The sequence below is a fragment of the Lichenostomus cassidix genome, chromosome 1Aa (genome assembly GCF_008360975.1).
Source record: "Lichenostomus cassidix isolate B80296 chromosome 1Aa, HeHo_3.0, whole genome shotgun sequence".
NCBI lineage: Eukaryota > Metazoa > Chordata > Aves > Passeriformes > Meliphagidae > Lichenostomus > Lichenostomus cassidix.
Genome location: NC_139480.1, coordinates 12,172,879 through 12,185,173, shown reverse-complemented (window position 1 = coordinate 12,185,173; position 12,295 = coordinate 12,172,879). Strand labels below are relative to the sequence as shown.

The following is a 12,295-nucleotide window of genomic DNA, read 5'->3' as shown; positions in this document are numbered from 1 at the left end:
TTATTTTGAAAGGGGAGCTGTATTTTAAAGATGTGAGAACAGTTTATTTTGCATGTTAAAGTAACGATTCTTGAAAATGCTCCAAGTTTTGATAAGGTAACTGCTATAAACCTATAAATGCTGTTGTTCCTGTTTGAATACTTTTGCATATTGAAAATACCTTTTCTCTCTCTGTTTTACAGCAAAATCATGTTTGTTTTGCAAATTGGAAGTATTTCACAAACAGACAGTTGCAATACCAATCTGAGTGATCCTAACACTGTAGACAAGGCAGTGCTCCTCCAATACAGTGTAAATAATGGAATTACATGGCAAGTAATTGCACAGCATCAGCCAAAGGACTTTATACAAGCCCAAAGAGTGTCTTATAATGTTCCCTTGTGAGTACCCAGTCACATTTAATTACCTCTAAGTGCACAAGTTACATTTCTGCTAAGAAATAACCTATCTTTGAAGAGAAAAGGTTGATGAGAGGGTAAACAAAAAAGACTTAAGGGGGAGGCTGATTAAGAAATTCCAGGCTAGTGTTTATCAATACACTTTAAAGAAAAACGAACTTGTTTTGAGGATAAGAGGGGAAAATCCACCTTATCTGTGTGCATTTTTCACCGTTAAGCATTTTACAAGTACAATGTGCTGATGTTCAGTGACATAAAAACAACGGTTTGACTCTGCTCTCAGTCACTGTTTGGGGATAGATAGGGATATGCAAAACACCCACAGTTTGGAGCTCTGACAGGCCCTTGTGTTTGTGTGACAGGGAGGCACGGATGAAAGGAGTGTTACTGCGCTGGTGGCAGCCCCGTCACAACGGAACAGGTCATGATCAGTGGGCTTTGGACCACGTAGAAGTCGTCCTGTGAGTATCAGCTTCACCTCATTCCACCCCACCTCAGAAAGCACTGAAATTTCTCCAGCATGACATGAGTGTTAAGCTCAGTAAGAACCATTGTGGCTCAGGGAATCCTTTCTCAAAGGGAAATCTTTAAAATCTTGTCTTTCCTGATGCTCTGCCCTGACTGTCACAGTCAGTGGTTAAGATGGCCACGAAGTAAGTGGCACAGCAGGGGTATATGTTGTGCATCGTGGAAAAATGCAGGAGGGAAAGTGGGGCTTTATCACCTCCAAATATTGCTGTGGTCCTGTAATGCAGCAATGGCTGTTAAAAAAATATTTTGCTGGGATCTAAGAAAGGATATTCCTGTTCAACACTGTGCTGCCATGTAAAGCTGATTTATATCCTTTCAAAGATACAAAAGATTCTTCTGTATTGTTCATTGCACAAAGTAATGTTGTTGTGCCTCTTAAAAATTTGTGTTAGCAACTAATGCCTTATTCATTTCCTTTTTTTAGTAAGAAGGATACTGTTCAGAAACAGGGTTCACTATATCAGGTTCCTATGATCCAAGCTCTATATTCATCCCCTTGTCAAGATTTTACCAAGTCTGCACCCTCCTGATTCTCCCATTCTTGAGATGGGTTTCGCTGGCAGCTAACCCGTTTTTCCTGTGTTGCATCACGAAGAGATGACCTGCTTTTTCTCTAACAATTTAGTTCCAGTAGAAGTGAAATGCTAGTGGCTTCCCGGGCAGGAATTCATCGCTGGCAGTGGTTGGCAGAGAGAGGCGAGCCTGCTCCATAGATAGGTTCAAACATTCTTTTTATTGAACAATTTAAAAACCAGCAGTGAAGAAATTAGGCTTAGATAACCTCCAGACTGTGTAATTATAGACATGAGGTTTCTGAATTAGTGGAGACACTGCAAGTAATGTTTTGTAACAGTAGCAAAGTGAATTGTCTGATTGCTAGTTAGCCCTGTTTTCCTTTCCACCAAGAAGCACCAGCTTGCATGGCACTCATATCAACCCCAAACCAATCTGGTCCCAGCACTGAGTGATTGTACACGCTCCGCTGCTTTTACACACCTTGCTGGGCTCTGCTTCCATAACATTAAGCTTAAACTGGAAGGAACAGAGGAGAGAGATTGATATGATTCCTGTTTTAGTTAATCAATGGCTGTATGATGCTGCATCAGGAAAATATGGAAGAGTATAAGCCTGCAGGAAGTTCACAGTGTTTAGGAAACCGTGGAAAAGGGAACCAGTCATTCTAAAATATCCACGTCTTTCTACCTTGCAATTAAAAATAAAATAAACAGAACAAATCATGTAAGAAAAAGAATAAAGCATTAAGTTACCCATCAATCTGAGCACTGAATCAGGGACCATAAGTAGGAATAGAACAAATCTTTAAAAAGTAATTCTGAGTCTGAAATACGGAGAACTTCTCTGAGAATGAGATCTGCCAGGCTGTAGACTAGACACACAAGTTTAGTGGTAACAACCAGTCATGTGAGATATGTTAAACTAGAATGGCCATAGCAAGTAATCACACCTTGCCTAGAGAAGGAACCAGGTGGGCAGACAATGTCTCCTCCCTTCTGTTATTTTAGTTCTGTTAAACAGCTTTAAGGCTCTTCTGAAAATTCCCCTAAATATCAGGCTAGAGGCAGAGGATTTCCACCCTGCTCAACTGACACCTGGTACAATCCACAGAGAAAAACAGATCAAACTGGACTGATTTCTCCCTTACCAAGTCCTGTGAAACATGGTGCCATGACACCTTATTTCCCAAAGGCCAGATGTGGAGTTCCAGTCCCTGCTAACTACAAAACATAAGACATGCTGCTCTCAGGAAGGGCAGAATTACATGCCATGGTGCATCTGCTTCATATGCTGGCATGTGCTCAGTCTTGACAGGTCCTTTTGACTCCTCTGTTTTGCTTAAGTTCTATCTGCACATCGTAATTCATCCAAATTAATAGTAGGCCTCCTAAAATCGATTTGCAAGTAACCTGCAACTTCCTTATCAATAAATACTCTCATCTGGGTTTTCCTATAGCTCTGTTGTTTCATTTGGCCACCTCACTTACCCCCAGCACTTCAGTTCCTTCACCTGTAAAATTATGAAGACACTCAGTCACCTCCATGGAGTGCTCCAGGGTATCAGGAGGGAGCCTGGATCAGTATCTGTTAGCACTTGCCCTAGATGATCCTGCACACACCAGGGCTACTGTGAGTACTAGGGATAGGACTGAGCTTTCATTCTTAATATTCCTTCATTTTCCAGTGAAGGGTAGAGAAGCCCTGCCTGCTGCTTGGGGGGAGCAAGCCCCCTTTCCCAGGCAGCTCTCCAGCAAGAGGTGAGGAGGCAGTGTCCACTGGGTGCTCTGCCCTCCCACCAAGATTGCCAGGGGAGAGCCCTGTGAGCAATAGCCACCCCAGGGCTCTCTGGCAGGGCTGCAGAGAGGCACAGCCTGAACTTAAACCATTCACCAGGGTTCTGTAATTACCTCTTCCCATTAATTCTATCCGAGCCATCCAAAAGTCAGTAGGCTTCTAACTGGCTTGTTCATCCCAAAGCTGGGATCCTTCAGGAAACACCTGTGCCTCCTAAACTGGAAGTAATTCCTGTTGGAATTCTGGCCTTGTCTCAGAAGGCCATGAACATCCCTAGACAAGAACCTATTGATGGTCTATGTCCAGCACAGTCTGTGTTCAGTCCTCTTAACAACACTGCACTCCACCACCCACCTGGATGAGACCCCATGCACCTCTCCAGCACCATCAAAATTATACTCACTGGCCCTGCTTTCAGTCCTAGACTTTCATGTTTGTGACCTGTTTACCCATGCTGATGAAGCAGGCAAGCCTCTAGCCTGTGAGGTGCTAGAGCAAGGAGCCAACCTATACTAGGAGGTGTGGATTGGAACAGATAAATTCCTGGCTTTCCACACATCTCCTCTTGTGTTTTCTCCACTACCCTGTGGGCTGACAAAGGTCTGATTTTCCCAAATGCCCTAGGTGTTGGCTTGGCTGCCTGCACCCCCAGGTGCTGTGCCAGCTTTTCCTTAGCCCATGGGCAAGTGCGCCATGCTCTCCTTGAGCACATTGGGCTGAAGTAAGAGGGCAAGCAAGGAAAGCACCTGCCAGCAGGGAGAGCTGATCTGTAGGCATGTAAAGCAGATAAGGATTTTCTTGATTTTATTTTCCATCCAAAAAAGGGATGTCTCTGCTCCTCCCTACAGTGCTCACCCCAGGGACAAACCTGTGAATACCTGCTTTCATGGCCCAACTCTTCTCAGCAATCCAAAGATTTGAAGTTAGTTCTGTCACAGGCCTAGCTGTCACGTCGTAGTACAGATTCTGCCACAGCTGACACACAGCCAGGGTCATGACACTGTTCAGTTCAATTGACTTCTGAGTCAAGGGCCACCATCCTCTCCCCAGCAAAGGTGTCTTCAGGATGACATTTCGTTGATTCCTTTTTCTCCCAAGATAATTGCTGGGAGAAAAAAATCAACCTGCAGATTATATGTGCATGCAAAATACCTGGCAGTGATAAAAAAGGCCAAAGATGGATGCTTTTATATGTTACTTAAAGTCATTCCACTTATGAACGAACTATTTGAATCCCTCATTAAAGAGCAGTGGTTTTAAGATTGTGATGCAGCTGCAAATGATGCTTAAATTGAACACCTTTTTTAAACAGGTGAAAGTAAATACCTGTGTTGACAATGTTACACAATAAATTGATCTAGCCTTAACATCAACTAAAAAAGGTTGATGTCTGTCCTGTGGTGGGGAGAGGATACAAGTTGTTAAGCTGTCCAGTCCCTTCTAAAGCTAGTGCTGAATAGTCCTCATTAGTGCAGCATTTTTTCTCTCCATTTGTAAAGAAATCTTTGGGCACAACTTTCATGTGTTCCATGTGGCTCTTCTTTGAATAAAAAAGTATTTTAAACCAGGCTTAAGAAGTAGTGGTTTTCTGTGCCCCTGTACTTCTGCCCTAAGAAGAGCCCATGTCCAATTCTGCATTTCATTTGCACTTTGTTTTTCTCTGGAAGCACAGCTCTCAGCCTGTCCACTGCACACACACCTCACACTTCTTTGCATGTGCATTACAGAACTGCCATTTCTTTGTGTATAGGGCAGGCCTTTAGAGACATCTCATTAACTTAATTCTGGTCAAAGGTACTGAGAAGTAAAGGGAATTATAAGCTGAACATTAAGAGTCTGATATTGCTTTCTTTACCCCAAAACTTGTTATATAATCCAAAGGAATTTATGTTGTGCAGGGAATGCAATAAATATTATCCCCACCTGCTATTTTATGGTTAACTGATAGATAACAGAATTAATCCCTCCATAGCCATCACTCCATGCTCTTCATTGTAAAGATATTCTCACATTTTTGGCACAAATGATTCAGTGAGAACTTATGTTGCATTTGGTGCAAAGAATGTTCATCCTTATTTTGGAACATTAAAATGCAAATTCTATATTTTAGATTTAACAAAAAGTGCTCATGTGGAAAAGCATTTTCATCTGCTTTATTTTTAGTAAAAAAGTAATTATTTGAAAAATGCATTTAAATTAAGTGTCAACATATTTATAATAAAGAATATAAAGAGTTCAAACTTTAGGTGAATTATCTGAATATTCACAACATTTATGCCAAATTTAATATGATGCGGTTTGTGCTTCTGTGACATTTCTATTATGTTTCTAAAAAGTGCATGCTGAATTTTATAGAAAATAAAAATCTAAACATTGATTTAAAATCTGAGGAAATAATTTGTTCAATTTTTATTTTCAAAAGAGATGAAAAGTCCTATATTGCCTCTAAACCTCATCAGGGTTTTATGACTAATCACAGTGCTGCATGCATTGAAAGGCATTTTCTAACTTGTGTTGTATTTCATTGTTTGCTGTCATTGGTTTTACACTAGAATAAGGTAAGTACTTTCCCTGAATCAGTATCAAATGTATGTTTCTGTTACAGCTACAGCTCTTTTACAAAGTTTTGTCAATGATGGGTTGGTGGAAAACCATTTGTACTCTGAGATGTGCCACATGGCTTCTGAGGGCCCTGATCCTGCAGTGCTCCCTCAGTGAGAGCTGGGGGAAGCTCAGCTTAGCAGAAATTGTTCAGCAGATTGTGCCAAGCTGCCATGGGAATTTCACCAAGGCTGCAGTGGGAAGGACTTTCCCTGATAGAGTACAGTGAGACCTGACAATGGATAGCACCCAGAGTGTCGAATGGCAGCCAAGGGGCAATTCCCACTTTTTTTCTGTAATAAATGACCACAGAGGTGAATCCACAGGCAGGCACTGTATGCCAGTCAATCTGCATGGTGGCACAGCCACATCTGCCCCTTAGACACAGAGCCAGTGTCCCCAGGTAGTTCTTTTGTTTCATGTAATGCAGCTGCTTTGTGCTGTTGCAGTTAATAGATGCCACTAACCAGTATAGGTACTGAGCTCTGGGTTCAAGTGTTCACCCCACTGAAGCCAAAGAATGTTTGTCATTGATATGAGCCTCAGAACTTCAGTCATTTTTCAGAATTTTTTTCATTACAGTACCTGCCTAACAAAGCATTTGTAATCAGCATCAAAATTTACTCCAAGCCTAGTCTTAAGGGACATACCTTTGCTGTGTTCTAAGATTTTTTCATGTTTAATTTTGTTATCCAAATATTTTGTTTCTATTTTGTTCCTGTTTTGTGCCCTGTCCATTAAAAATGCAGAAATAATTAATGACATTAGTATATATACTGGGGATATGTACTGCATATTTTTCATTCCATTTGGCTATGTTCCATTGTTGTAAACATTAAATTGCAGATGTGTCATTCAAGCTGTGCTTTAGGAAACATGCAATAAACAGGATGCTCTATTATAGGCTCAAGATCCAGAGAGACTCCTTCTCAAAAATTGTTTTATTGTAAATATTTATTAAATATGCCCTAGACAGATTTGTCTTTTCTCTTTCCTATTGCCTGCATATTGCTCATCCAACTAGCACAACTCAAGTGACTTAAGTGGAAAATTATTTAGGGTTTCCTACATAAATTTAAGCAGTATTATCTTCTATTTATTTTTTCAGTAGTGCACTCAAAACTGTTAAACAGATTATACAGTAGTCACTCCTGTTAATTGTTTTTTTGCTCTGTGCTCCATCAGTAATACACAGATAACTACTTTGGATCTGAACTTCTGTGACTGACTGATGGTTCAGTGAATGCACAGAAAAGGCAAAAGGCTCAGCAGGTGCTGACCAGTCCATTACACACTTGCAAAGAAGTCTTTAAGTTGCCACCAATACCAGAACAAAAGTTCCCACCACACCATCTATCACAGAAGGAGGTCTATTCCTAAAATAGCTTGATGTTGCCCAGCACATTTTGGGTGTTCTGAAAAAGAAAACAATAGCAAAAGCATGGCATAGCCTTTTATCAGTCGGTGAAAATAAAAATTACTGCTAATAGTGTTGAAAGCATTTTTGTATCCACCAAATGCAAGGGATGTGTAAGTACTCTTGCAGACTATATTATATAATTCTTCTTGTGATTTTATAAAGCACTATTGATCTTTCTTACACAGTGCGTGCCTCCTACCAATATTTAAAATTAATTCAAAAAAATAAATGTAGACCTATTCTAATTTTGTGCTGCAATATGATACAATACTATAATGCATAGGGTATGCATATATTTACCCATGGAAAGAGTGAAAGTATTTCTACAGCAGGCATCAAGTTTTTCTGTGGCATCCAACCAGTAGTTGGAAAGTTTGCCTCATGTCAGCGAGGACAAGTCTGAACTATGTTACTGCAAGGAAAAAAAAAGCCTTTAGTTCCTGAGAATTTAGATTTCTTTTATTTTTCACACACTGCACTGCTATGGTGTTCAGTATAAGACTGAACTTGTTCAGCAGAAATATCTGCTTCTTCCTAACACCTTGATCATCTTCCAATGGAACAAAATTATATTAATAAAAAGATAGGAAAATCTCTTCTACATTACTAGGTAAGCATTTCTTTGTTTCTTTTTTTAATTCTTTCTGTTCCTTTTTTTTTTTCTTTTTTCATTGTTTTAAACATCTTCACCATACCTTTAAGGCCAGATACAAGATGGTTGGTCATTTGAAGTGAGATAGAGGCCAGGTGCACATAGCAGTGTCCAAAACAAGTCCTGAACATGTTTGCTGAGCTGTTGTAGAACATAAGCAGACCAAAGGCAGGATGGAGATGGGGCAAAGGCTCCCAGGCCAAGGACTGCAGCTCACCATGTGTCCCATCTGTCCAAGTGTTGCCCAAGCTAAGCCAAGCTCAGTCCTAAATCTAACCAGGTCCAGAAATGGCAATTTTTTCAGCCAAACACTTTGGCAGGCTCTGTTTGGTTCCATGTTCCCAGAGCAAAGCTGCTCAGAGTTGGGCTATGTTTTCTCCCAGGCCCATCTGCTATATTTTGGCTGCAGAGCAGCCTTCCCCAGCAGATAGGTGCTCCATCCTCACCTCATGCTTAGGATGCTCTCCTGAGAGGTGGGATGTGGCCTTGAAGGCTCTGTGTCAGAGGAACCACCTGCTTCCTAGGCAATGGGAATTAAAGGAAAGGCAAAATTAAGAACTTCTTCAAGCTTCATGACTGATGGTAGCCACCATCAGGAGCAGGTTTGGGGTTGTGATTTCCCTCCTGCCTTTGTTAGTGAGACACCTGGCATTGGAGTGAGGGTGATGTTCCACCAAAATGACTTAAGGACCAGAATGAAGACTGATGTTCAGTGCTGCTTTGCACTTGAGCTACCAAGTGGCATTAAAGTTACTTAAACTCACCACTATGAATCTCTCACACAAAACTCTTACAAATCAGCACAGACATTTCCTTTTCACTTGAATAAGTCAAGTGAAAGCCAGGAGAAGTCAACCTTCAACATTAACTGCTCTCTCAATTACCAAATGCTTTAGAGCTCTACCTTACTGTGAGGGTGCCAAAAGTTGTACTAAATGTATATCTGTTTGCTTCCATTGTCAGCAGGAGTTGGTCTTTATTTCATTCTTGTACATGCAACTCCAGTGGCAAAAAAACTCAAAAAAATTAAAAATTGCAAAGCCTTGGAAAAGTAGTCAGGAAGTTACTTGGATTTGCTTAGAGGCTTATAATCTAGATTTTGACATGAGAGCTGTTATTCAGTTTATTCAATTGTGGTCAAGATTAGCTGTTGAAAAGGTTATAATTCTGTTAGATAGATTGTTTTAGGTGAAATTAGCATACTACAGCAAAAACTATTTTTGCTTCTGGAGAATCATAGGTATTTTGCAAAGCATGCAATTACTCCTTTTTCCTAGGGGCCAAATTCACTAAAAATAAGCTTATGCACTAGAGAGGAAATTATGATTTATTATGAGTATTCACTTCTTACTCACAGACAAAACTCACGAGTGAAAACATTCCTTGGACCCACAAATGGGATATTTGTTGACTGCAGGTCTTCATAGATCTGCCCTCTCAGGGTTCCTTCTTCCCTCAGTCAGAGAAGTAGAAACCTGCATTAGGTGGGATGGGCCTTGTCCTCCAGGTAGGTCTTCCAGACAAGTGTGCCTTCTTAAATTAGACTGCAGATGGGCTCTCTTGCTTGGTCTCCTCCCAGATATGATAATGCTTATTTCTCAGATCTTCCTTTCTTTTTGGAAGAGGGTGCATAGGGGAAGGAAACATTAATCTGAATAGAAGTGTTGTACTTCACTTTCTATATGGTAAAAGTAGAAGATAATGGAGTAAAGTTTTTCTTCTGTTCTCAAGATAAAGCAGTTAATGATTGAAGACAGAAGGATAACTGGAGAACAAAACCCCCACAGGGAAATGCTATGAAGTGTGCATACAGCTTTAGTGAATCTGGCCCTAGGCAGCACCAGTTTTCATTGGCTGAAAGCTCTTAATCTTTCCCTAAGATAATGAATTGTAAATGAAAGCAAAGTGGGACAGATTCTCAACTGCCTTGTACCTTGCAGTTATACAAAGGGTGTGCTTCACACCAGTTTGCACAGACTTGAAAGGTCGGGCAAGGACAAAGAAGAATCAGTCCCACTAGCTCCCTGCTCCAAAAGAATTTACACTACGTATAAAAGAAACTGACACTCTTCTCTTCTTCCACCCTTTGATTTCAACAGCACTCGCAAACAAAATTACATGATGAATTTTTCACGGCAACATGGGCTCAGGCATTTCTACAACAGAAGACGAAGGTCACTTAGACGATATCCATGAAGAAACGAGAAATTTATTTTTTTTCCTCCCAACATGTGATGTGTTGCTTTCCATTCTTTAAATCTAGCACTGCATCTGGTATCAGGACTTTTCTGCAACTGGCTTGATGAATAACTGAAAGCCTTTCTCAAGACAGAGTGTACACCACTTTTTCGCACTGTGAACTAATGAGAAGTGACTTATTTTCTCATAGGTAAATGTTTTAATGTTGATGTGTCTGTGAAAATTGTGATCTGTTGTAATATCAGTTACAGTGGCAGTATTGGAAGTAAGCAACTAATTCTGTTTAACAGGAAAAAATGTTTAAGCACAAAGACTTTTCAGATTTTATGTTTATAAAAACCTACATACTAAGTACAGAATTTAACATTCTTTGTCACACAGGTATTTAAGTGCACTGTATTTCAGCTCTGTGTCATTTTATATGATTAAGTTATCATTGTTTGTCCTCTTTGTATTCTCTTCTACAACATGACACATTGGCACTGTATTTACTTGTTTTGTTGTTGTAATATTTTTGCTGCTGATTTTTGGGCTATTTACCTTCTTACAAAATGTATTAAAAATTCATCAAAGTACCTAATCCAGAAGATAATTGAAAAAGTAGTTGTAAAGGCGTTGATATCCTTCGGTCTTATTCTTTGATATGTCTGTTGGTTAGCATTGTTTTGTGGATAAAAAAAGAATGCTTGACATTAAACTTTTTTCTACTAAGAATTTGTGGATTAAGCCCCAAACAGAAATTCCCGATTCCCTAAATGTAGTCAGTTCTCTGAAACTGATTTACTTACAGTAACTGCCATATGGTGTCTGTAGTAATGAAGTGATTTGTAAACAGTGAACGTTTCATTGTGTTCTCTTTGGTGTTTGTTTCTATTGCGGGTCATGTTTGTATCTTCTGATAAAGTTGTATCTACACCAGCAACGTTATAATGCCCCTATAGCCCTAAACTGTCTATTATCATAAATAAAATGCTTCACTTTATGGTGAACCAAGCTAAAGATCCATGCTTCAATAAAGATAATGTCAACAAAGAATTCTGATGTTAGACTTTTCAAGCCATGTGGGCTTTACATGAAATCATAAACCAAATTCTTCTAAACACCTAGATTCTAAAGCAAACATAAATATTATTGGTTAATATTTAGCACATCACACTTCACAGCACTTTGCAAGTAACCAAGAGATCTCCCCAGTCCCAGCTATGGGCATAACATAGTCCTTGGAAGAGGTCCTCACACAATGAGTGAAAATGGACCACAGACCAATACACACTTTCACTTTATCTGCAAACCAAAAAATGTAAACCACTGTTTCCAAGCTCTGAGAACAAGAGTGTGGCACATAATGAACCTGGTTCCAAACAGACAAAGCTGGTAATTCTTAGAATCATAGAACTTCTTAAGGCTGGAAAATACCTTTAACATCAAGTCCAAGTATTAACCCAGCACTGCAAATTCCACCACTAAACTGTCCCTGAGCACCACATCTGTACATCCTTTAAATACGTGCAGGGATGGTGACTCAACCACTTCTCTGGGCAGCATGTGCCATGCCTGACAACCCTTTCAGTGAAGAAATTTTTCCTAATATCCAATCTATACTTCACCTGGTGCAACTTGAAGCCATTCCCTCTTGTCCTATAATTTGCTACTTGGGAGAAAAGACCAATGCCTACTTCACCATTGTGAACTCCCTCCAGGCAGATGTAGAGAGCAAAAAAGTCCTCCCTGAGCTTCCTTTTCTTTGGGCTAAACAATCCCAGTTACCTGAGCTTCTCCTCGTCAGAGACAAGTATCCTATATATCTGCTATGCTGTTACATCATGCACATCTCCTGGCACTAGACCTGTCTGAACCAGAATGATGTTCATTACAGATCCATGTTCAGTTGAACATATTTTTAATTTTTAGGCATTTTTTGATCAAAGGTACCTGAGCAATGCAGAAAAAAAAAGAGGTCATTCAGTGACCAACTAGTCAACACCTTGACTTGGTCAAAATTTTGTGACAGACCTTTGGATGACCTGGAAACTTACTGCAACCATCCAGCCTCATGCAAACGCACTGTACTGTTCTGGACAACCAGAGTACTTTGTGTACTTTCAATCCTTGAAACAAGATAAAGGTTCCACTCAGAGAAATAGCAGGAAGACAAAACATGAAGTTATTAAAGAATATAACAGC

At 40.0% G+C, this 12,295-nt stretch overlaps 1 protein-coding gene across 2 annotated transcripts in view; it reads left to right on the top strand.

The window, feature by feature from the left end:
• Positions 1-11,146, top strand: part of RELN (reelin) — a 272,354-nt gene extending 261,208 nt beyond the window's left edge. For both annotated transcript variants that reach the window (XM_085040349.1, XM_085040356.1), the window contains exons 62-64: positions 183-380; positions 761-859; positions 10,012-11,146. In XM_085040349.1, coding sequence (XP_084896475.1) covers positions 183-380; positions 761-859; positions 10,012-10,108 — 394 coding nt within the window. In that variant the 3' untranslated portion in view covers positions 10,109-11,146. The remainder of the gene's footprint in view (positions 1-182; positions 381-760; positions 860-10,011) is intronic.
• Positions 11,147-12,295: the final 1,149 nt, after the last annotated feature.